A 22,047-nucleotide genomic window follows, 5' to 3' on the forward strand; every position below is an offset into this window, starting at 1 on the left:
TTTTTTTCTCGCTCGCGCACGCCCGTGCCCGCTCCTTGTCCCCTTTCCTCCCTTCCGCATGTCACACCTCTCGGTGGCGGATCGAATCGCACGCGCGAGGGTCTGCCCCATGCCCCCCTCCTGAGGACACGGCGACCAACGAACACGGGCTTCTCCGCCGAGCACACACACACACACACACGCACATCCGCCCGCGCGCGCACACACTTGTCCTGTCTTGCCATCCCCCCCCCCCCCATCCCCCATCCCCCATCTCGCCCTGAGTGCTTCCTCGTGTCTTGAGGCTGCTCTCCTTCCCCTTCTCTCCCCTTCTTTGGCTGACTCGTGTAACCACCTGCTCTTCCCCCTACCGTCGTCGCTTTGGGCCTCGGTTGACCGGCTGGCCACTCGCCCCCTCCTCCCTCTTCCGCCCTCCTCCGCCCTCCTCCGCCCTCCTCCGCCCTCTTCGGCCTCTCCCTCCACAACCGTACGCATCGTCCCTCTCCTCCTCCTCCTCCTCCCCCTCCTCCTCCCCCTACCCCAGATTGTGTCTGTGTCCGGTGCAAACTTTGTGAGCGAGTCAACAAGTGGGTGTGTGTGTGTGTGTGTGCACGCGTGCATATCTCCGTGAGCGAGTGAGTGAGTGCGTGTGCGTGTGCTCCCGTCCGGCCTCCACCCCTCTCCTATCCCCTCAAGGGAGCACCCCATCGGGTCCGCCCTCGTGTGATACACATCGCCTGTGAGAGCGCATGCGCGCGTGCCCCCCTCCCTCGCCTCCTCCTCCTCCTCCTCCCCGGCACGGCTCGTCTCCTTTCCCCCCCTTCGCTGCCACTCGCGGCATGCTCTTCCCCTTCACGTCGCAGTCGCTGATCGCCGCGGCCGACTCATTTCGCACGCAGTCACCCCCCTCGACTGCCATTGAGCCGACCACCAGCAACCCACAGCTCCGGCCAGTCTCCTCCTCAGTCAACACTGACCCTTCCAGCGCTGTTGCCTACTCTTCTTCCTCCACCGCCTCCACTTCCGCCCCATCCTCCTCTGCTGCGCCTCCTCTCGCCATGGTCGATGCTGCCCCTCCCCCCATGACGGCTCCTCGCTCGCCTGGCCTTCTCCCCACGGTCCTGGCGGTGGCCATCGGCGGTGCTTCTTCTTCACGGACACCCGCCTCCCTGCCCTTCGCCATGGCGGCCCCCCTGGCCTCGACCGCCTCCTCCACCGACTACATCGATGATGATGACGACGACGACGATGACCATTCATTGGTCCTGCTTCCGGCATCCATCGATCCGGCCACTCCCCCGGCAATCGCCCCGTCCGCCCCGCTGTCGGTCTTCTTCTCTCCAGCTCGCTCTACCAAGGTCACCCCCTACCGTCAGGTGCCCTCGTCCTTGGTCACCTCTCCTGTGGGCTCTCCCCCTCTGGCTCCCTCTGAACAGCCATCTTCATCGACGACGACGCCGACGACGACGTGTCCCCCGTCTCCGTGTCCCCCTTCCCCGTCCTCCCCCCCCTTGCAACACATGAGGCCGACGACTCCCGATTCTGATACTTGTTCTTTGTCATCTTTTCTGGAGTCCCTTTCTGCCGAAGACCCTGCATCTGGCGTTGACAGCCTAAAGAGCCCCTCCGACAGAAGCAGCATCCACAGCGGCGCCCTGCTTGAGGACCCCGCTAGCCTGGACCCCAACTACCACCACCTGTCCTCTTCCTCCTCGATTGCCGCCCTCCCCGCGGCCAACGACGACGGGCCCGCCTCCCTCTCCGTGCGTGGTCTCCACTCTCTGGTCCCATCTCGGGACTCCTTCCTCCTCCTCCTCTTCTTCTTCTTCTTCTCCCTTTCCCTCTCGCTCTCCGCCCTTCATCCCGCCGTATGTCTGTCCACCTTCGTGCTTACCCATATGTCCCCCACACCGCATGCCGGCCGGCTCTCCACACCTCCACACCTCCACCACCACCACCACCACCCCAGCAGCGTGGTAACTCCATCTCCACGGTCAGCCTCGCATCCAGCACGGCCACCGGCTCATCGCTCAATCTCCAGCACCTGCCCACTCGCGTGCTGGTTCGCTCGCCATCCATCGTCTCCTCGGCGTCCACCTGCTCGGCAACTTCCACGTCTTCCTCCTCCTCCGGCAAGACCTCCTTCCTATCCCGGCGCAAGCAGGCCACCGTTGGCATGCCTGTTTCTCCGGCTGCCAGTAACAGCACCATTTCTAGCCTGGCCAGTGGTCCCACCGTCAACGCCGCCACCAGCACCAGCCACAGCACCAGGATGCACTCGGCATCTTCCACCTCCTCCATGCACCTGGATTCGCCGGGCGGCGAGCATGCCGGCGCCGGCACGCATGCCCTCCCCACGGCCCCGACCTCCAGCCATGGGTCACCGACCGGGGCCTTCGGCATGACCAAGCAGTCGGCCTTCAACCACAGCGAGGACTTTACCACCGCCTCGACTCCGGCCTCGGCGCCCCAGACCCCCATCCGGCCCAGTCACCTGCAAGTGTCCGCCAACGATGCCATCCTCCGGGCGGAATCTTCACCGGGGCTGGCGCCTGCCTCGGCGGCTGCCGGATCGGCGGCCGCCTCCATGCCCGCCTCGCCGGCCACCAGCAGCCAGTATTTGGCCGCCGTGACGGCCTCCACCCCTGGGGGTGGGAATTCCACCCCCGGGTCACGCTCGATGTCGGCCTCGCCCTCGATCAACTTTTCGATGGAGCGCATTTCGTCCTACGACACGCGCTCCGAGCAGGCCATGGGCACCATCCAGCGGGGTGCCCGGTCGGTCAACATGTTCTCCATCAACCGGAAGATGATCACCGACAAGCTCTTCAACCGGTCCATGATGAAGTCCCCGGCCGACATGCTGGACTTCACGGTGGAGGATGCGGTGCTGAATTCCGACCTCCGGGCCGCGCTCATTACTTTTGCTTCGTCGGAATTCTCCGAGGAGAATGTCATCTTCCTGGGGGATGTCATTTCGCTGAAGCGCAATCGCGACTGGCACCGCATCGAGGAGATGGTCCGCGAGTATATCCACACCGACTCGCCGATGGCCCTGAACATCGAGTACAAGACGCGCGACACCATCCTCAAGCGCGTGTCGCTCTTGACACCGGAGTACCTGGATTCCATGACCGATGACGATGACATCACCCTCTTTGATACGGCCTTCAAGGAAATTGTCCGCCTGGTGGAGACCAATGTCTTCCCGCGCTTCAAGGCCCAATACTTGGCCGCGCGCAATGTCAAGCCCATGGTCGATGTCATTGACCACACTCGCCGCGTGGTCATCGTCGGTGGCGGCATGGTTGGTGCTTATGCGGCCCTCCTGCTGGACCAGATGCCTCGGTTCCATGTGACCCTCATCGATACCAAGGAGTACTTCGAGTTTACGCCCGGCATTACGCAGGTGTTCGCCGATCCGAGCAAGGTCGATCGCTTCCGTCTTCCCCATGCGTCGTACCTGCGCAATGGCCGCATCATCGTTGGCCATGTGAATTCCATCACCCCGACCAGCGTGCGGGTGGAGAATGTCGATCACCCGTGCGATTACATGATCTTCGCCAGTGGGTCTTCCTACAATTCCCAGATCAAGGGCCGCAACGTCACCACCGCCTATCGGACCAAGAAGGTGACCAATGAGTTCCAAATCCTCCAGCGCGCTCGGCGGGTATTGATCATCGGCGGTGGTGCTGTCGGTGTGCAATTGGCCGCTGAGTTTGCCGAGAAGTTCCCCGAGAAGAAGATTTCCCTTGTGAGTTCCAATCCGCTGCTTTTGCGGCGGTTGCCTTCCTCGGCTCACCAGCTGGCCAAGATGTACCTCCAGTCCATGGGGGTGCAGCTGATCCTCGGAGAGCGTGTCATCGGTATCGATCAATCTGGCACCATCCTGCAGACCGACAAGGGGACCATCCTCGAATGTGACAAGTTCTACCTGGCCGTCGGCCTCATTCCTCAGACCAAGTACCTGCAAAATTCCCTCCCCTCGCTGGTGGATGAGGATGGCTTCATCACCGTCACCAACACCCTGCAGGTGGAGGGCTATTCGCACATGTTCGCCGGGGGTGATTCCTCCAATCTCCCATGCGAGAAGCTGGCCATCGCCGCTGCCTCCCATGGTGTTACCATTGCTCGGAATATTTGCCGTCTAGAAAAGGCCCGGCCGCCGCTGGTTCTCGGAGAAAAGGGCACCGCCTCCTCCTCAGATCGGCCCATTGCCCAGATCGTGTCGATCGGCGGGCAAACGGCCATCTTCGCCGTGCGCGGCATGCAGGCCATGGCCAACAAGAAGTTCCTGAAGACCAAGGACAAGTTCGAGCGCGATATGATCAACTCCCTTCACCACAAGGCCCCGATCCATGTGCTCCTCGGCAAGCCGCCGCGGCCACTGAAGGCTGGCCCCCGTCCTTGATGTTTATGTATATGTATGCGTGTGCATGTGTATGTATATATTTGTGTATATATATGTATATACGCGCACAACCACGCGACATCTCTCCCCCCCTCTTCCCCCTCCCCCTTTCTCCCTTCGCTTCGCCATGGGGCTTCTCCTCTGTGGGATGGCCAATTGCATGTGCCGCGCGCGCCCCCGTATCTAAGTGTGAGAACGAGAGGGGAAATATGGGAACGAGGCGGGCAGGGCGGGGCACATGTCCGCGTGTGCGCGCGGGGGTGCACCTGTATGTCTTCCGCTCTTCAGCATGTCCGATGTCGCCGCGCGCTGGTCCCCGGGGCCTCGGACTGTGTGTGTCCCCATGTACAGCGCCCCGTCATCCTCCTTCTCTCCCCCTCCCTCCCTCTATGTGAGGTTTTTGTGCCCTTGGAGGAGATCAAGCGTGCGCGTGTGCACATGGATATTTCCGGCACCTGCCACTCCCCTCCCCCTCTATCTCTCTGTCTGCCCCTATCTCCTCCTCCTCCCTCTGGTGTTCGCGTGTGTGTGTGTGTGTGCGCGCGCGCGCGCATTTCGCCCTGTCGTGTGTACCCTCCCCCGCTGGCAGTGTCCATTTCCAACCACCACCACGCGCACCAGCACGGGCAGTCTCCCCCTTCCCCCCCCCCCTTCACAAGCAGGAAACCGCGCGGGCTGTTCGCGGATCCCTATATATAGATCACCGCCCTCCCCTACTACCTTCCTTCCCCCTCTCCCCCCCTATTTTTCCCTGCTCCCTCCTGAACACCCGATCTGTCTTCCCTTCCCTCCCTGTGGTGATTCCGACGTGATGTGCCGTGCACAACACCTTGCTCCCATTTGAACTACAAAATACTCTCTTCTCTTTTTCTCCCTTATATACAACTTCTCTTTTGGCGGTCATGCGTGGGCAATGGCAATGCCTTTCTTCCCTTTCGCCTCTCTCTGCCCTTCGAAAAAATTTTGTACCTTCCCTGGTTTCTTTTCGATCTGTGTATACCGTGCCATCCGCTTTCCCTTGGGCACATGCCCACCCGAGCATGGTGCATGCCGGTATATGTGCATGCAATCGAGAGGCAGAATATGTACATCTCCCGGTTATGTATATACAGTTACATATATATATATATATATTTTTATACAGTTTATATTTACGGTTATATATTTTACAGGTGTGCAGCCACCCACCGCATGAGATACCGTCTCCCTACTCCCTGCTAGTGGCCCTCCGGCGCTTTTCCTCCTCCATCCCACGCGCCGGCGGAAGCACATCTGGACAATGTCCGCCAGTTTTGGCCCAACCTCCAATCCATAAAGACAAGCGAGATACTCCTCGCCGTGCTCTCTTGTGGGGTGGGGGGGGGGGGGGGAGGCGCAAGAGGTGTGGGCCACCTGGGCCGAGAAGTTTGCGGGTGGAGGGGGAAGCCAGGGACCCCGGGCATATGGTCGCCTTCGGATGACCAATGATCCGGCTGCCCTGCTCTTCAACGAGCCATGCCACCGCACCATCCTCAAGTCTCCTCAACGGGGGCGTGTTTTGCTGATCAACATAGCAACGATCTCGCCGTTTGGTTGACGATCGGACAAAGGCCAGAGTGTGGGGTGGAGAGGATGCAAGTGTACCATGCCTAGGGTGCACACATGCTTCGATAAGCTCAGGTGTATGTATGGGTGGGGGAGGGGAGAAAGAGAGAGAGAGAAAGAGAGAGATAACGAGAGGAAGAGAGGATGAGAGAGGGCGAGAGGGGGTGAGGGGGAGGTGAATCTATCAAAAACAGAGGCCAACGGATGAAGAACAGGCGGTGGCACCAGGCCGGAGCCCTGACAGACTGGTTGAGCCACTGTCTCGGATAGGGGGAGAGGCAGGGGATCGCACTCGAAAAGGCACCCGCGGACAAGAGCCATCCCTCATGAAACAATGGCAGTAAGGGCATCATAGAGAGAGAGAGAGAGAGAGAGAGAGAGAGAGAGAGAGAGACTAAGAGGAGGCCTACTCATGGCAAGAAATGCTAGCACTCCCCCCAGAGGCGACAGGGGGCCGTTGGACCCCGCCTGGCCTCCACTGGGGAAGAAGAAGCATTTCTTCTGGCCAGCTTGCGCCACATGGTGGCCCAGCACACGCCTCAGGGCATGCCGGCCACTCCGCGGCTGTGGACCGGCGAGATACGGTGGGAAGCCCGCCTTGCCTGCCGTGCTCCATGGGCCCTCCCCGGGGTCAGGTAAAGATAGCCCGGAAAAGGACACGGCTACCACCATGGGGCATCACTTGCCAAATATCAACAACGCGGGAGCCAACAAGATGATGCCCCGAGGCCTGCCATGGCACATATCGGTACAAGAGAGGAGAGGGGGGGGGGAGGCGTTTGTATTGTATCAGGAGGGAAGGGGCGATGGGCGAGCGACGGCGCATACGCGCCAATGCAACGGGTACGCAGGCGCCCTTGTATGCGCGCGGGTGTGATGTTGTGTGAGACAGGAGAAGGAAGCGAGAGGCATGGGAGGTAGGGGAGAGGAGGGGAGGGGGGAGAGAGAGAGGGAATTCTCCTCCTCCTCCCCCGCCCCCCCCCCCTCACCGATGCCAACATCACCACCGAACACCGGGAGAATGCCTCCCAAGGAGGCTACCAGCACTTGTGGCTATTTAGTGCTGAGAGTGCTCCTCCTTGACACCGAGGACAGACTTGAAGTAGTCAGACTCAGCAATGAGGGCGGCTGGATGGACGCACGTGCGTGAGTGTGTGTGTGTGTGTTAGAAAGGGAGGGAAAGACAGACAGCGAGACGGTCAGCCACAAGGCATCAGGTGGGGGGGGGGGGGGGGGGCGAGGGCGGACGCATGCTGCCAGGAGGAAGCACGAAGCGAGGAGAAGGGGGCACCACATGCCCAGGCTCAGGGGGTACGCACGGTTCTTGGCAGCAGAGAGCTGGAGCTTGGTGATGAAGAACATGGTGACAAGACCACCGGCGAAGAAGGTGCCGGCGTGCTTCATGCGGTTGAAGAAGAGGGAGGGACGCATTGTGGCTGTGGTGTTGCAAGGAGGCAGAGGAGGTGAGAATGCGTGACACTGTTGGAGGAGGAGCGTAGGGACAGGGGCCCCAGGGGAGGAGGGTGGGAGAGTAGGAGGAGAGGAGCAGAGAGAGAGAGAGAGATGGGCAATGGACTGGCACGCTGTTCTGTCCACAAAAGGGACGGCGGGACGCCGACAAGGAGTGCTTTTCCGGGTGAGGGCATGCCACAAGGAACAGCCACAGGGGGGAGGGATGGACGCGCGCACGCGCATGCACGCGCAGTTGTACACCATTCGTATGAGAGGCCGCCTCCGGTTGTCGGGAGGAGAAGGGGGGGGGGGCAATTGCACCATCGGAGATGTGGCCGGCAGAGGCCGGCCGAGAAGGAACTGCTGAGCAGCAACTCCCCCCTCTTCCCGCCCCTCCGGCAGAGGAGGAGAACGCGGCGGCAGGTGACTGGATGTCTGGCGCGGCCCTGTCTCAACAGCAGGTGACAACATGCGCGTGGGCGTGTTCCCCCCCCCCAGCAACGGGGGCACCATCGAACGCCCCTGTCGCCGCATGGCGGCCATGCGCCGCATGGCATAAGGAGAGGAGAGCAGGAGGAAGGCGAGAGAAAGAAAGGGGAGGAGGGAAAGGAGAGGGAGAAGGAGAGGCGCAGAGAGGATAAGCAGAGGGCGAAGAGAGGGGGGGGGGCGGGTATGCACAGTGGAGGGAGACGGGAAGACCAGCGGGAAAGATGGAGATTCACGTTCTGTGGCGGGGATCGGCTGCGCAGCCCGGACACCGGCGATGTTTTCTCCCACCCCAGCATGGTGTTCACCGGCGAAGGGGCACCCGGCCGAGAGCGAGCCGGGGATTGCGCGGACTGACCTATGGGCCGGAGTGTGCACACAAGGGACCCCCCACGACTGGACGGCCACAGAAGCCCACGGGCCGCGGTCCCGTCGCCCTCGCCGTCCCCGGGCCCCGGAGCCAACCACCAAAGGGGCCCTGCCTGACGGACGACGCCTCGCGCCACACCCAAGAAGCATGCTATTCAGTCGGCAGATGGTCACCCGCCCCCCGCCCCCCGTCGTCCCCCTCCCCGCCGCCCCCCGCAAGGGTGCCTCTGCCCCGGCCGGGAGGGGGGCCGGCCAGCCGCGGCTGGCCTGGCGAGACAGTCTCCGTGCCCTATGGATGGAGTGTCGCCCCAGCCGCCTGCCCAGGACCACAATGCCCCGGAAAGCCCGCGCGCAGGCACCAGTTCCCAACAATGCCCACCCCCTCCCCCTCAGCATCCCCTGCCGCCCTCGCAAGGAGGAGTAACGAGCGAGAGCGATGCGCGAGCCGAAGGAGCAGCATCCCAGACGGGTGAGCCTCCCGGGGTTTAGGGTTACCTGCGTGATCATCGGTGGGAATGGTATTGTTGTCTGCTCGGCGTGATTGCCCAGCGCGAGATGCCGAGTCGACATGGATGTCCAGAATTGCCCTGCCTCACCACGGTCGATGGGCACGCGCCGTTTGGGAGGCGAGAGGGCGGGGCCTCCGCGAACTCCTCCAAGGGGGGAGGGGGAGGACGTCGACTCCCCTTGTCCCCAGCCCCCTGCCCGCGCCCCCTCGAAAGGGGCCGGCGAGCTACGTCGCGTCCCATCGGCTGTTTGAGGCCTCGCGTTGGTTGAGGCCCGTCTAGAGACGGGCCACGCATGTGAGGCAGTCGGGCTAGTGAGAGCCAAACGAGAGGGACACAGGGCATGCCGGCCTGCCCTTGTGCCGCTTGTCCCAGACGCCCGCCAGGGGCGGCCCGGGCCCCATTAAAGATGCTTTGAAAAAGCCTGATGATATATCAAGGGTTCCGGTACTGGTGTGTGTGTGTGTGTGTGTCCCCTGTCGTGGGCTCGTTTGCTTACCAAACACCTGCGCAAGGGTGGGCCCGCCCCTGGGTGGGTACTCGCCTTGTGGGATTTTTCGCCGCGCCTTGCCCCCCCCCTTCCCCCCGTCTGGCGGCGCCTGAGCCTTGCACAGGGCATCAACTCGGGTGCAGGCACACACACGACCATGGCCTCATGCGCGGCTGGCAACCCTGCTCGCTTCGCACGCCTACGCACACCGAAGCATGCACGCCCGCGCGCCCGCACCTGCGGTGGGGGGGACGTGCGAGACCGGGCCCGACACACGGCCCCCTCCTGGGCCTATCCCCCCGACGGCGCCCGGTCGAATAGCCCTGGCCGGCATTTTTAGGTCCTTCGTTGCCGACGAGCCCCCGGGCCGGTGTGTGCGCCTGCTGTGGCCATCCGGGCGGGGAGTGCGTTGGTGTCAGAGGGGCAACGCAACCACCCGTGTGCGCGCGCGCTCAGGCGGCCGTGTATTATTCCGCGCACGCGCGTGCGCTAGCTAGCTAGCCAGCCTGGCACTCGGGCTGGGGCCCGAGACTGGGCGGCCATGGTCGGAGGGGGGCGGGGAGGGGCGGAGCCAGGGCGGCGTCGGCCGGCGTGTCTCCTGGCGGTGCCTCGCATTTCCCCTATGACAAGCCGAGTCCCGCGGTGCCGCCGCGAAGACTGGCCCAAATCCGCTTCCCCCTCCCCCCTCAGACCACCCCAAACTCCCGGGCCAGGCGAGGGGCTCCCGACGGTATCCTCCCCGCGCCCAGCCATTGGTCCCGCCGCGCGGAGCGTCCAGGCAGGAGGGGAGAAAGACCGAACGAGGCAGTGGCGGGGGTGGGGGCAGGGAGGGCATGACTGCGTTGCTCTCGGGCCGGCGTGCCTGGGCCAAGGGCTCCGAGGGGGGTGGATACCAAAAAAGGTCCCATTGACTTGACCTGCCCGCCGGGACGCTCGCCCTCGGATCTCAGGCTCAATTCCCCTTTGCTTGTTTTTCCCACTCGTAAGTCCCGCTGCCCCTGCCTCCTTTTACTCGTGCTCTTGCTCCCCGTCACACTCTCATGCTTTCCCCGTGGCAACTGACCAGCGGCCTCCCTCCGCCCCCTCCCTCCCGCCCCCACCATGCCTCGTCTGTGCCAGCCCAACAATGTGTGCGTGTCCTTCTCCTCGCTGGTCTTCTCTCTCTCTCTCTCTCCCTCTCCCTCTCCCTCTCCATCTGGCTCGCCTCCTCCCAGGACCTCCTGCTAACCTTCTGCATCCCCCTTCGTCCCTGGGCACGCCGCTTACACACGCACACACACACACACACACACCAGCCGGTCCCCAGGCTAACCCCTTCCAGAAGGTCCAGCAGGACCTCGTCGTCGGCGAGAAGGCTTTCAAGTACTTCTCCATCCCGGCCCTGAACGACAAGCGTGTCGAGCAGCTCCCTTTCTCCATCCGTGTGCTGCTTGAGGCGGCCATTCGTAACTGCGACGAGTTCGTCGTCAACTCCTCCGATGTCGAGAACATCCTTGACTGGGTCAACACCAGCGAGAAGGACATCGAGATCCCCTTCAAGCCCTCTCGTGTGGTCCTCCAGGATTTCACGTGCGTACCCACGCCGCTCCTCCCCCCCCCTTGCTTGCCCGGCCCTGCCCCTGGCCCTGTCGCTGTCTCCCTTCCCCTCCTTCCCCCTTCCCCCTCCCTCCCCCGCACGCGTCGATGACTCACTCCTGCCCCTCCCCATGCCCACAGTGGTGTCCCCGCTGTCGTGGACTTCGCCTCCATGCGTGACGCCATGACCCGCCTGGGTGGTGACCCGGAGAAGATCAACCCCCTGGTCCCGGCTGACCTGGTCATCGATCACTCCGTCCAGGTCGACTTCTTCGGCACGTGCGTCCGCTGTCTCATCTCCTGCCTCGCTTTGGCCCATTTGCCGGCCTCCCCCCTTTTCTCCCGTTCTTCCCCCTCCGCCTTTCCCACCCTTCTCTTCATCTTGCCCCCGAAATCCACCCCCACTCACAATGCCCCTCCCCCCTCGCCCCCCCCCCCCCGCTGTTCCCTCCTCTTCCTCTCCCCCTCCTCTCCCCATGCGCACAAACAGCGGCGACGCCTACCAGAAGAACATGGACCTCGAGTTCGAGCGCAACATCGAGCGCTTCCAGTTCCTCAAGTGGGGCGCTGAGGCCTTCAAGAACATGTTCATCGTTCCCCCCGGCTCCGGCATTGTCCACCAGGTGAACCTGGAGTACCTCGCCCGCCAGGTCTTCCACGACTCCGAGACCGGCACCCTCTACCCGGACTCCGTCGTCGGTACCGACTCTCACACCACCATGATCAACGGCCTCGGCATTGTTGGCTGGGGTGTCGGCGGTATCGAGGCCGAGGCCGTCATGCTTGGCCAGGCCATCTCCATGGTCCTGCCCAAGGTCATCGGCTTCAAGCTGACCGGTACCCTGAGCGCCACCGCCACCGCCACCGATCTGGTCCTGACCGTCACCCAGATGCTCCGTGCCAAGGGTGTCGTCGGCAAGTTCGTCGAGTTCTTCGGCCCCGGCTGTGCTTCCCTGTCCATCGCCGATCGCGCCACCATCTCCAACATGGCCCCGGAGTACGGCGCCACCGTGGGCTTCTTCCCGGCCGACGGCAACACCATCAGCTACCTGCGCCAGACCGGTCGCGATGAGGAGCGCCTGGCTTACATCGAGGCTTACCTCAGGGCCCAGAACCTCTTCCGTGACTATGCCACTTCCGGCTCTGCCGAGGACTCGGTCGTCTTCACCGATGTCCTCGAGCTGGACCTGGCCACCGTGGCCCCCTGCCTGTCTGGCCCCAAGCGCCCGCACGACCGCGTCCTGCTGAGCGCCATGAAGCAGGACTTCGCCTCCTGCCTGACCAACAAGGTCGGCTTCAAGGGGTTCGGCATTGCCGAGGAGAAGCTCGCCACTTCTGTCCCCTTCCAGTATGAGGGCCAGTCTTACGACCTGACCCACGGGTCGGTGGTCATCTCCGCCATCACCTCCTGCACCAACACCTCCAACCCCGATGTCCTGGTGGCGGCCGGTATGCTGGCCCGCAATGCCGTGGAGGCTGGCCTCTCGGTCAAGCCCTACATCAAGACCTCCCTGTCTCCCGGGTCCGGTGTGGTCACCAAGTACCTGGAGCACTCCGGCCTGCAGACCTACCTGGACAAGCTCGGCTTCTCCGTTGCCGGGTACGGTTGCATGACTTGCATCGGTAACTCCGGTCCCCTGCCGGAGGCCGTGTCGGCCGCCATCGAGGCTGGCGATCTGGTCGCCGGTGCGGTGCTCTCCGGTAACCGCAACTTCGAGGGCCGTGTCAACCCCCACACCCGTGCCAACTACCTGGCCTCGCCGCCCCTGTGTGTGGCCTACGCCCTGGCTGGCAACCTGAACGTCGACTTCGAGACCGAGCCCATCGGCACCGGCAAGGATGGCCAGGCCGTTTTCCTGAAGGACATCTGGCCCTCTCGCGAGCAGATCCAGGCCGCCGTCAAGGAGCACTTCCTGCCCAGCATGTTCAAGGAGGTCTATGATGGCATCACCACCGCCAACGAGTCCTGGAACAAGCTCCAGCCCCCCACCGGTCGCCAGTACGCCTGGGACACCGAGTCCACTTACATCAAGTGCGCTCCCTTCTTCGATGGTGTCAAGGGTGCCGACACCGAGCCCATCCAGCCCATCATCGGTGCCCGGTGCCTGCTGAATGTCGGCGATTCCATCACCACCGATCACATTTCCCCGGCCGGGTCGATTGCCAAGAACTCGGCCGCCGCGCGCTACCTGATGGAGCGCGGTGTGGCCCCTCGTGACTTCAACTCCTACGGTGCTCGCCGTGGTCATGATGAGGTCATGGCTCGTGGTACCTTCGCCAATGTGCGCCTGGCCAACAAGCTGGCCCCGGCCGTCGGCCCCAAGACCACGCACTTCCCCTCGGGCGAGCTGCTCGATGTCTTCGATGCCGCTGCTCGCTATGGCTCTGAGAAGGTGCCGCTTGTCATCCTGGCCGGTGCCGAGTATGGTTCCGGTTCTTCTCGTGACTGGGCCGCCAAGGGTCCCTTCCTGCAGGGTGTCCGCGCCGTTGTGGCCGTCACCTATGAGCGCATCCACCGCTCCAACCTGGTCGGCATGGGTATCATCCCCCTGCAGTTCAAGGAGGGCGATTCCGCTGATGCCCTTGGCCTGACTGGCAAGGAGACCTTCGACATTGCCCTGCCCGATGACATCCGCCCTGGCATGGACATCACTGTGGCTGCTGTGGCCGATGACGGCCAGCGCACCGAGTTCCAGGCTGTCCTGCGCTTCGATACCGAGGTTGAGATTGTCTACTTCCGCAACGGCGGTATCCTGCAGTACATGCTCCGCAAGCTGCTGACCGGCAACTAGATCAAGGATGCTCTCGGGGCTGTTGGCACTTGTGCGCGTGCGTGATGTGCACACATGTATGTGCACCAGTGTGCGAGGAGGCGGCGTGTGCGTGTGCATGGTGCAGCACACGATGTTGCCAGTGTCTCTTTTTGCTGCATGCGCGCGCGCCCCCCCCCCCCCCCCGCCCATATCCTCTCTTTCTTGTGCGGATCTCTTCCCCCCTTCTCCCGGTTTTCTCGTGCGCTCGCCTCCGTGTTCGTTCGATCTCCGTGGATTTGCGCGAAGGAGGAGGGTAGCCGAGGCAGGCTTTTTCCTTCCCCTTGTATGTGCATTCGCGTGCGCGCGATCGCGCGGGAGAAATACACTTCCATTTGGGATAGGACCCCTTTCTCCTCCCTCCCCCCGCCCGCCCCTCTGCTCTCCTTTTTCTTGCATTCTTTTGGGATGGGGATTTCCTTCCCCTGCGTGGCCGTGGAAGCAAGCAAGCTGGCAGGTAGCTGTGTGTGTGTGTGTGTGTGTGTGTGTGTGTGCGTGTGTGTGCGGGCACGTGTGGTATGCATCTACTTTTGATTGCTTTATTGTCGTTTCAAGGCAGGAGACATGGTTTGTGTTTTGAGCACCGGGGGATAGGCTCCCTCAGCATCATACGAGGTCGTGGGAGGGAGGGCGAGAGGGAAGACAGAGGGGAGGAGGACAGACACAGCCGGACCCAACGCAGGGACGAGAGCAGGACTTCCTCTGTCTCCCTCACTTCTTATCCCCGTTCAGCGGAATGATCAGGTTGTCCGGATCGATGAGCTTGTACTCCACTGAGAGAAGATGGAAGTGCCGCAGGAGCACGCCCTCGGGCTGTGGCACAAGCACCGAGAGGGAGAAGGGTTGTCAGGGTCACGGGAGGGAGGGAGAGGAAGAGAAGAAGGGAAGGGGCACGGCGAGAGGGAAGTGTAGGAGAGGGAGAGTCGCAACACACGTCGAAGTTCCAGAAATCCTGGGGATGGTTGAAGTAAACGTGAGCCAGAATACGGTACAGACGCCGGGATGTAGAGGAGAAGTGAGCATCAGCCGAGGACTGGGACACCGTCACCCTGCGTGTGTGTGTGTGTGTGTGTGTGTGTGTGTGTGTGTGTGTGTGTGTGTGTGTGTGTGTGTGCGTGTGCGTGTGTATGCACCGAGCACCGGCCGAGAGAAGGGGCGTCAGATGTCAGGCAATGGTGGGCGAGATTTGTCCGAACAGGGACCCGTCCGAACGTACCGGGAGGGGAAGTACTTGTTGTTGTGAAACAGGGCCGACGTCGAATCCAGGAGATGGTTGATGTAATCAATAGCGGGGCACTATGCAAAAGTAGAGACGCAGGAAAAAAAAAGCACCCATCGGTGTATGTATGAATATGCGCGTGTTTGGGCGTGAGATGGAGAGGTCAGCACCGCTGTGTGTAGTGGAAAGGAAAAAGGAGAGGCAGCAAAGGAGAGGAGAGGAGGGCGGCTGCGAGACTCGGCGTGTGTACCTCCTTCGGCCGGGTGTGCGTCGCACACAGGTATAGTTCATTGGGTGTGGCAAACATCTGCTTGCAGGTGGCCGGGGTGCAGACATCCACCAGTTTGGCGGCCAGCAGCTCCAGCTGCATGCAAATATACCTGTGTGGCGGGTGCGTGATAGGGCGGTCAGCCATGGGGAAGGCGCGAAAAGAAAAAAGAAGCAGGATCCACACATGGCCACCCGGGCCCCGAGGCATCCAACTATGGCCGAGTGGGACAAGGCAAAGGCGCAGTCTGCGCACCTCAGGTGCTCGTGGATCCAGACATTCTTGTCCACATCATCCGGGCAGACAACCGCGGCTTGCACATTGACCTCCTCTTGCCGGAGGAGATCCTGAATGTACTCTTGCAGGGCAAAGGGGCTGTCCAACTCGGAGAGATTGCGCACGGGCCACTTGTACGCATCCTGCGTTCGTGATAGGAACCCCACAGATGGGCAGGCAGGGAGAGAGAGAAGGCGAGAGGGGGAGGGGAGGGGGGGGGAGGAGGAGACAGAAGGAAAGAACATTGTCAGTGATGAAGGCGGACAAAGAGGAAACCGGATATGCGTGTGCACACGCGCGCCAGTCGGATTCGGCGCGCCAGGGTAGAGCACCACCAAAACGAAACTCACGGCAGGATGTATGAAGGCAAGGGGCACGAACATCAATGGAGCAGCCGGGCCGCAGGCGACGGCAGACCTGGTCGGTCATCGGGAGGGGGGTAGAGGAGCGAAGGGATGGAGGGGAGGGGGGGGGGAATGTCCGGCAGCGAGGATCACGGAGGGCAGGAGGGGCAAAGAGGGGTAAACAGGGCGGGGATTCGTGGTTGGGATGTGAGCGGCTTCGTCGTCCGCACGAAGCGGTCGCCGATTGGCGCCCCTTTAAGACACTTCATTCCGCCCCGATCACGCGACATGGTCACCAAACAGTTATAACCAAAATGCGTGGCAGCGGCGGGCTTTGCCATCTTAACTCGGGCAATTGGGCGGCGTCTGGGCGGGGCCTTCCGCCCTGCCACCCGGGCGGGCCCTCGCCACGAAGCAGGACCTTCGCCGCTCCTCCTCTGTGCGCCGGGCTGTGCAAGGGACTGTCTGCCCACGGAGCGTGTCTCCCCTCTACCCCCTCCCGTCCTCTGCCTCAAGGAGAAAACATTCCAGGCCTACACGAGAGGTTTCCACCGAGCCATTGTGCTGCTTTATCGGGTGTTCATTTTTGGGAAGGGGGGGGGGGGGGGCGGGCGCCTCTGCACGCCGGGGTACGGGCGCACTGGCACCACGGTCAGCAGGAGCATTCATAGTCGCGGCTCAAGGCAAACGGATGTACGTGGCAGTGGCGGCGATAGCGGTCTGTGTTGATGGGCTCCTCCTTCTGGGTGCTGTGAGCCTCAGTGCTTCTCTTTCGGTGGTTGAGGGAGGAAAGAAGAAGGCACACGCAAGAAGACACGTCGCACGCCGACAAGGCAGGGCACACGTGCCCGCCAGTGCTGCCATCTCGCCGAGTCCCACACGGCCCAGTCACAATGCATCGGCTGCATATACATGCGCCGGTCCTTGAGGAAGGCATGCCTGAGAGGGGGGTCGGCGCGAGCGGCGCATCCCATGCAAGGGTGCACGCGGACTGTTGTCGGGCACCGGCACACGGGCTCGGTGTGTGGCCGGATGCACATGCCCGCCCGAGGCCTGGATGCAAATGGGATGCCTAGCGCGAGGCCAGATCCGGCCACTGCTCGGGGAAGAAGGTCCGCAGACGCTGGGCCCGCGCGGTCTTCTCCTCCATGGAGGGGGTCTGCCGGTACTTGTCAAGGGAGGAAGTTCGCCCGGCGGCTTCCTCCAGAGAGAGCGACGGATCTTCCTCCATGCCTGCCAGCATGGCGGCGACTTCGCCGCCCTCGGCCTTCAATTGGCGTAGGATCTCGCAATTGTTGTGCTGCAGGTGGACATACATGCTGTCATCGCGAATTTCCTCCGTCATACGGGGCAGAATGTGCGCATGGACATGCTGGGCATGCGCGTGTGTCAGCATGCCAGGTGGGCCGGGGGTACAAGCACATTGTGTCACGCAGCAGGGCCAAAGACGCACATGAATCGACTGCCCGGAGAAGGGACCATCCTGCACAGTCATGGAGTAGGAGTTCATGGCCGGCTCGGCAACCTTCAGCGCCTCGGCAATGATGTTGACCGAGTTGAACAGATCCGAGATCTCCTCCGGGGTCAGCTCACAGAGAAGCCTGACGCCGCGGCGAGGAATCACCAAAGAGTCTGGGCGGGGTGTGAGGGAGGGTGGTGGTGGTGGTGATGGGAGGGAGAGAGAGAGAGAGAGAGAGAGGCAAAGATATTGCCCCTGCCAAATGGGCAAAGGGGGAGACACCTCAGGCAAAAGGATGGGGCACGCACGAAATGGCAGCAGGGGATAGGCATTCAGAAAGCTTGATCGTCCGCATCCAGCAGGAGGGGGGCAGGCGGTCAGGGGGGGGGGAGTATTGGGATCAGCTTCTTGGAGCCAGGCAGGGCAGGCTAGGTCATCCGGCTCCTGTGTACGCACCCCAGAGTCAGGGGAGTCTGGTAGAAGATGTTCACAGCGCGCACGGTTACCTGGCCGAACTTGACAACCTTGTCGGGGCAGAAGAAGTCCTCATATTGGACATTGAGGTTGTGATCGACCGGCAAAATGTCGGACATGGTGCTGGTGGAAAGGAGCCTGGACAAGGGCAGGCGAATGAGGGGACCGGTGTGTGCGGAGAGTCGGCAAAGGAGAAGAGACATGCACAGGCGCCGGGTTGCAAGGGCTGGAGGAAGGGGGGGGGAAAAAAAAGAAGCAGCCGGGCAAGTTGATCGAAGTCGGCAGGCCCGGGCTTGGTAGCAGCGGCAGCCTGCCCAAAAATGCCGCCAGTGGGACGGTCCGTTCAGCGCACGGCTTGGGCGGGCCATGTCCGGCATCCGCCGCTTTGTGGAGCCCGGTCGGGGCGGCGACTGTGCGGGGTTCTGTGATCGCAGAGGGCATCGCGGCCGAGTGGCAGCCTGCAGGATTGGCACCTGGCTGGTCTTTTTATGCCGGGGAGTTCACCGGACATATTTCCTCTGTGGCCGAGGTGTGTGTGTGCTTGCGCGCGTGTGATAGTGAGGGGGGGGGGGGGGGGAGTGGCGATGCTAGACAGCCCAAAGCAGGGCAAGGGAGGGCGACAGAGGGCGGGAGGCTCCTGTCCCTGACACTTGACCGCCGGCCGCGCTTTGGGCGGATCATGGTCATCCGCTGGGTGTTTTCTTGATAAGCAGCCGAGAACTCGGGGAGGCTCCTGCACCACGGGCAGCCACTTCTGTGACCACCTGTCCTGCCGCCTTTCCGCCTCCCCCCTCCCCCCTCCTCCACCCGCCCTCCCTGAAAACCATGTCCAAGATTGTTCGCGTCCCCTCGCCGGCGGAGTTCGACTCCATCATGGCCGACCTGGCTGACGAGCCGCTCGTCTTCGTGGTGTTCATCTCCAGCGTCGCCCCGGAGACCGGCGAGACCTGGTGCCCCGACTGCGTGATCGGTGCGCCTATTGCATGACCCCAGTGTACCCCTTCCGCCTCTCTCCTTCGTGCTGTGCCATTGCTTACCTGCCACCTGTTGGTCCCTCACCAGCCGACCCGGTCATCCGCAAGACCGTTTTCGAGCTGAAGAATGCCATCCTTGTCGAGTGCCCCGTCGGTTCCCGCGATGAGTACGTCCTCCTTGCCGCCTTCCTTCCTCTGCTCTGGGCTGCTTGCCCCGGTTGTTGACAGTTCCTCGTGCGCTGGCGACTTCACCCGAAGGTACAAGAACCGCCCGGAGCACCCTTACCGTGTCCACCCGAAGATTCAGCTGCGTGCTATTCCCACGCTGATGCGTTGGAAGGGCGATGTGCGTTTTGCCCTCCCACCCGCTTTGCCATGGCTCGCTTGTACCTCCCTGGGCCCCCGGCCTTGCCATGTTTCCCCCCCCCCCTCCCCCCTTGTTTGTTGACATCCTTCTCGGTCGCTGTCCTGGCCGACCGCCCGATGACCAGGGCCCAGTTGGCACTCCCCTTGTGGAGGAGGGCTGCCTGGTTCCCGAGGACATCCACAAGCTGGCCGAGCTCTGATGGTCTCCCTCCGTATGTCCCTTGCCTGGCCGGGGATTGCGCCCCCCCCCCCTGGGCCTTTCAAATGCACATCTATGTCCTCCTGTCTATTGGCTGACGCGTCGGCTGGCGCGTCAAGGTGTGAGAACGCTTCGAGAATCGAGACAAGGAATGGGTGCCCTTTCGGCCGGGCCACGCCGGCCGGGAGGCTGTGTACATGGATGGGGCGGGGTGTGGTATCTCTCAAGGACAAAAGGGAGGGAGACGGCTGCCCACCGGTGATGAGCAGGCAGCAGGCGGGACGATGGGTTCGGCGGGGAGCGGTGGCGCCTCCTGGAAGGTGCCCTCCTCGGACTGGCCGACCTCTTGGGCGCTTGCGGCGTGGGTGCTTTCGCCGCCGCCGCCGCCGCCGCCGCTGTTACTGGCGGTATCGCCATCGCCATCGCCATCGCCATCGGTGAAGATGAGGACCTTGGCCGGGGGATCGACTGGGTGCCGGTCGATCGGCGAAGGGGACGCCAGCAACAGGGCCGCCCGGGTCAGGGCGCTTTCACTAGGCGACTCGGACCACTCATCCGAATGGATGTGGCCGAGCTCGGGTGAGTTGAAGAGCTTTTGGGTGGGCGAGAAGAAGGGGTCAGGCCAGAGTCATGGAGAGGAGGAGGAGGAGGAGGGGCGGTGCACATATACACACACTCACACACACACACACACACACACACACACACAATTTGGCGAAAGCAATGGGCAAAAAAAAGAGAAGCAAAAAGCCAAGAAGAGAGGAGAACGAGGGGGGGGGGGGCACATGTCGGACCTTTGCTCGTTGGATCAGCGCATTCAACAGAAGCATGGGGGATTGATCAGCGGCCGGTTCGCTGGCCGCCACGCCGGCAGCGCCGGCAGGCGCAGGCACATCGCCCCGGGTGAGAAGAGCCGCCCGCGGGGAAACCCAATCTGGGCGGCCCTCCGCGGAAATGACCGACCGGCCAGCCGGGGTGGCTTGTGTGGGCGCGCTGGCCGGAGCATCCCCGGCCGTCGGAGCAGCGGCCCCCTCATCCGAGGCCTGCTTGGCGAAGGTGCTCTTGAGCCGAACCGCGCGCAGGGCGTCCAGCGAGACGGCCAAGCCGCCGGGGGCGGAGCGCTCGCGCGGGCGCAGCCGCCCCTTGACCGGCGGTGTGGCTGCCGACGATCGGAGCTTCACCCCGCGAATCATGTCAATCGAAACGGAAGGCGGCCCGCCAGCCTCATCGACTCGGGCCCGGGGCTTGCGCGGGCTGGCGCGTGTCAGCGTCAGCCCCGGGCGCTTCTGGCCGAACCCCGGGGGCGGGGGCGGCGGAGGCGGTGGCGGTGCCGCCCCCCCGGCAAACGGCAGGGGCGGCGGGGCCGGGGGCGGTGCTCCACCGGCACTCGGCTGGAAGCTGGCGCCGAAGATGCCGCCATCCGGCTGGTACGCGGCCCCGGCATACAGGGCAGCTCCCCCGGCCTTGGCTTGGGCGCGACGCATGCGGCGGAATTCACGCTCCACCTGAGCCAGGCGCTGCTCCACTTCGGCAATGTACGCTTCAGCCCGGCGAGCTCGTTTGAGGAAATACACCCAAGGGAAGAGCAGGAAGGCAATCCACTGGATGGTGGACCAGAAGGCCTGTGTGTCCATGTGTCCATATATTTGCACATATATATATATATATATGTGTGTGTGTGTGTGTATGCGCATGTGTGAGAGGGGGAGGGGTCGAAGCAGAGAGTGGGAAAAGGAGACGGCGGAAGGGCTGGACAAAGGGAGGCACCGAATGTGCGGCCAAATGATGCATATGGCTGGTAAGCATGGTCGTACCTGATTGAGAACCAGTGACCAGTGTGACGCGGCCCAGCGGAGGGCGCGTAGCCACCGGCGCACAGCGGCGCGACAGGCCTCAACACCCTGCCGGAGGGCAGCCGTCACGGACGCCACCACGCGCCCCGGCAGCAGGACTACCCAAACGACCGTCGCCACGACGGCCGCATACACGTCACACCAAAACTGCGCGAACGACCGGGCCGCGGCCTCAACCCGGATGATGGCACGAGTGAGGCTACGCCCGAGTCCGGAGGAGGGGGCGTCAACGGCGGGCGCGCTGCCAGCCGGGGCGTCACGAGCATCCTCGAATGCGTCATCCGCCAGCATGGCCGAGGGGGGATCCCCCGAAGCCGGGACCGGCGCTGGTGCTGAGACCGGGGCCGCGCGCGCCAGCTCCCCGGGTGCCAGTTCATCTTCACCATCGCTCTGCCTCAGGGAGAAGGCCGACATGGCCCGACGATCGGCCACTGGAAGGGGGGAAAACAGGATGCTGGAGGTGAAGGAGCTCGGTACAGTCTCGGAGGTGGCGACCCCCGGCCCCGGAGCCGGTTTGCTGACGAGTCCATCCCCATCGGGAGATGCGCTTGTGCACGACGCGTCGCGGGGCTTCAAATTGCGGCGTTTCTTCGGCCGGGCCATGGGTGTATGCGCGCGTACGTGTGCGTGTGTGTGTGTGTTTCTCCCTCTTTCTCTCTTTCTCTCTCTTTGTCTCTTTGCGAGCACACGTGAGTCTATTCAGACGGCAGGTGAGAAGAAAGCAAGTGCCGTGCTGTGCTGTGCTGTGCTGTGCTGTGCTGTGCTGTGTGTGTGTATGAGGGTACGAATGGGAGGGGAGTGGGTCTGTGCGGTCAGAAGAAATGGGAGGCGAGGTGAGAAGGGGGGGGGAGGTCAGGAAAGGGACGGAGATTGCCCACGGCAGCGGCCTCTCTTCGGCCCTGCGCTGCCAGATCATCCCACCCTGGAGGGCGCTCGTCGCCCTTGCCTGAGCC

General features: G+C 63.0%; 7 protein-coding genes across 8 annotated transcripts; 3 read left to right on the top strand and 4 right to left on the bottom strand.

Moving 5' to 3' along the window:
- Positions 1-818: 818 nt before the first annotated feature.
- H696_03620 lies at positions 819-5,533 on the top strand (the record flags this gene model as incomplete). 2 transcript variants are annotated; one of them, XM_009497491.1, is made up of 2 exons in its annotated part: positions 819-1,742; positions 1,949-5,533. In XM_009497491.1, the coding sequence occupies 2 exons, from the start codon at positions 819-821 to the stop codon at positions 4,388-4,390; spliced, it is 3,366 nt and encodes a 1,121-aa protein (XP_009495766.1). In that variant the 3' UTR covers positions 4,391-5,533. The 2 variants fall into 2 exon arrangements, with proteins under 2 accessions (XP_009495766.1, XP_009495767.1); XM_009497492.1 differs by having other exon boundaries at positions 1,952-5,533.
- A 1,406-nt stretch (positions 5,534-6,939) lies between these two features.
- Positions 6,940-8,149, bottom strand: H696_03621 (hypothetical protein). Its single transcript, XM_009497493.1, has 3 exons — positions 8,105-8,149; positions 7,294-7,410; positions 6,940-7,102 (listed from the first exon to the last, which is right to left on the bottom strand). Exons 2-3 carry the CDS (start codon positions 7,403-7,405, stop codon positions 7,032-7,034), a joined length of 183 nt encoding a protein of 60 aa, XP_009495768.1. The 5' UTR covers positions 7,406-7,410; positions 8,105-8,149; the 3' UTR covers positions 6,940-7,031.
- Positions 8,150-10,186: 2,037 nt separating this feature from the next.
- H696_03622 (cytoplasmic aconitate hydratase) lies at positions 10,187-13,808 on the top strand. The gene is made up of 5 exons (XM_009497494.1): positions 10,187-10,259; positions 10,397-10,407; positions 10,573-10,846; positions 10,994-11,131; positions 11,343-13,808. The coding sequence occupies exons 2-5, from the start codon at positions 10,404-10,406 to the stop codon at positions 13,642-13,644; spliced, it is 2,718 nt and encodes a 905-aa protein (XP_009495769.1). The 5' UTR covers positions 10,187-10,259; positions 10,397-10,403; the 3' UTR covers positions 13,645-13,808.
- A 377-nt stretch (positions 13,809-14,185) lies between these two features.
- On the bottom strand, positions 14,186-15,914 carry H696_03623 (hypothetical protein). Its single transcript, XM_009497495.1, has 6 exons — positions 15,807-15,914; positions 15,405-15,568; positions 15,132-15,261; positions 14,879-14,958; positions 14,597-14,711; positions 14,186-14,475 (listed from the first exon to the last, which is right to left on the bottom strand). The coding sequence occupies exons 1-6, from the start codon at positions 15,852-15,854 to the stop codon at positions 14,374-14,376; spliced, it is 639 nt and encodes a 212-aa protein (XP_009495770.1). The 5' UTR covers positions 15,855-15,914; the 3' UTR covers positions 14,186-14,373.
- A 450-nt stretch (positions 15,915-16,364) lies between these two features.
- On the bottom strand, positions 16,365-17,971 carry H696_03624 (hypothetical protein). The gene is made up of 4 exons (XM_009497496.1): positions 17,685-17,971; positions 17,537-17,568; positions 17,223-17,401; positions 16,365-17,141 (listed from the first exon to the last, which is right to left on the bottom strand). The coding sequence occupies exons 1-4, from the start codon at positions 17,903-17,905 to the stop codon at positions 16,842-16,844; spliced, it is 732 nt and encodes a 243-aa protein (XP_009495771.1). The 5' UTR covers positions 17,906-17,971; the 3' UTR covers positions 16,365-16,841.
- Positions 17,972-18,416: 445 nt separating this feature from the next.
- On the top strand, positions 18,417-19,325 carry H696_03625 (hypothetical protein). The gene is made up of 4 exons (XM_009497497.1): positions 18,417-18,672; positions 18,765-18,843; positions 18,935-19,022; positions 19,168-19,325. Exons 1-4 carry the CDS (start codon positions 18,528-18,530, stop codon positions 19,240-19,242), a joined length of 387 nt encoding a protein of 128 aa, XP_009495772.1. The 5' UTR covers positions 18,417-18,527; the 3' UTR covers positions 19,243-19,325.
- On the bottom strand, positions 19,318-21,734 carry H696_03626 (hypothetical protein). Its single transcript, XM_009497498.1, has 3 exons — positions 21,056-21,734; positions 20,036-20,863; positions 19,318-19,833 (listed from the first exon to the last, which is right to left on the bottom strand). The coding sequence occupies exons 1-3, from the start codon at positions 21,695-21,697 to the stop codon at positions 19,465-19,467; spliced, it is 1,839 nt and encodes a 612-aa protein (XP_009495773.1). The 5' UTR covers positions 21,698-21,734; the 3' UTR covers positions 19,318-19,464.
- Between the last annotated feature and the right edge of the window lie 313 nt (positions 21,735-22,047).

Source organism: Fonticula alba (assembly GCF_000388065.1).
Source record: "Fonticula alba strain ATCC 38817 unplaced genomic scaffold supercont2.5, whole genome shotgun sequence".
In the NCBI taxonomy this organism is placed as follows: Eukaryota; order Rotosphaerida; family Fonticulaceae; genus Fonticula; species Fonticula alba.

Coding starts and splice junctions, on each gene's coding strand:
- H696_03622 (XM_009497494.1), top strand. Junction 10,847..10,993: donor GTGGTCCTCCAGGATTTCAC/GTGCGTACCCAC, acceptor CCATGCCCACAG/TGGTGTCCCCGCTGTCGTGG. Junction 11,132..11,342: donor CAGGTCGACTTCTTCGGCAC/GTGCGTCCGCTG, acceptor GCGCACAAACAG/CGGCGACGCCTACCAGAAGA.
- H696_03623 (XM_009497495.1), bottom strand. CDS start 15,854: ATGACCGACCAGGTCTGCCGTCGCCTGCGGCCCGGCTGCTCCATTGAT. Junction 15,262..15,404: donor TGGATCCACGAGCACCTGAG/GTGCGCAGACTG, acceptor CCCGCCACACAG/GTATATTTGCATGCAGCTGG. Junction 14,959..15,131: donor CGCACACCCGGCCGAAGGAG/GTACACACGCCG, acceptor ACTTTTGCATAG/TGCCCCGCTATTGATTACAT.
- H696_03621 (XM_009497493.1), bottom strand. CDS start 7,405: ATGCGTCCCTCCCTCTTCTTCAACCGCATGAAGCACGCCGGCACCTTC. Junction 7,103..7,293: donor GCTCTCTGCTGCCAAGAACC/GTGCGTACCCCC, acceptor GCGTCCATCCAG/CCGCCCTCATTGCTGAGTCT.
- H696_03625 (XM_009497497.1), top strand. CDS start 18,528: ATGTCCAAGATTGTTCGCGTCCCCTCGCCGGCGGAGTTCGACTCCATC. Junction 18,844..18,934: donor CCCGTCGGTTCCCGCGATGA/GTACGTCCTCCT, acceptor CTTCACCCGAAG/GTACAAGAACCGCCCGGAGC. Junction 19,023..19,167: donor TGATGCGTTGGAAGGGCGAT/GTGCGTTTTGCC, acceptor CCCGATGACCAG/GGCCCAGTTGGCACTCCCCT.
- H696_03626 (XM_009497498.1), bottom strand. CDS start 21,697: ATGGCCCGGCCGAAGAAACGCCGCAATTTGAAGCCCCGCGACGCGTCG. Junction 20,864..21,055: donor GGTCACTGGTTCTCAATCAG/GTACGACCATGC, acceptor ATGGACACACAG/GCCTTCTGGTCCACCATCCA. Junction 19,834..20,035: donor CGCTGATCCAACGAGCAAAG/GTCCGACATGTG, acceptor CCCACCCAAAAG/CTCTTCAACTCACCCGAGCT.
- H696_03624 (XM_009497496.1), bottom strand. CDS start 17,905: ATGTCTCTTCTCCTTTGCCGACTCTCCGCACACACCGGTCCCCTCATT. Junction 17,569..17,684: donor CAGACTCCCCTGACTCTGGG/GTGCGTACACAG, acceptor CGGACGATCAAG/CTTTCTGAATGCCTATCCCC. Junction 17,142..17,222: donor TCTCCGGGCAGTCGATTCAT/GTGCGTCTTTGG, acceptor GCGCATGCCCAG/CATGTCCATGCGCACATTCT.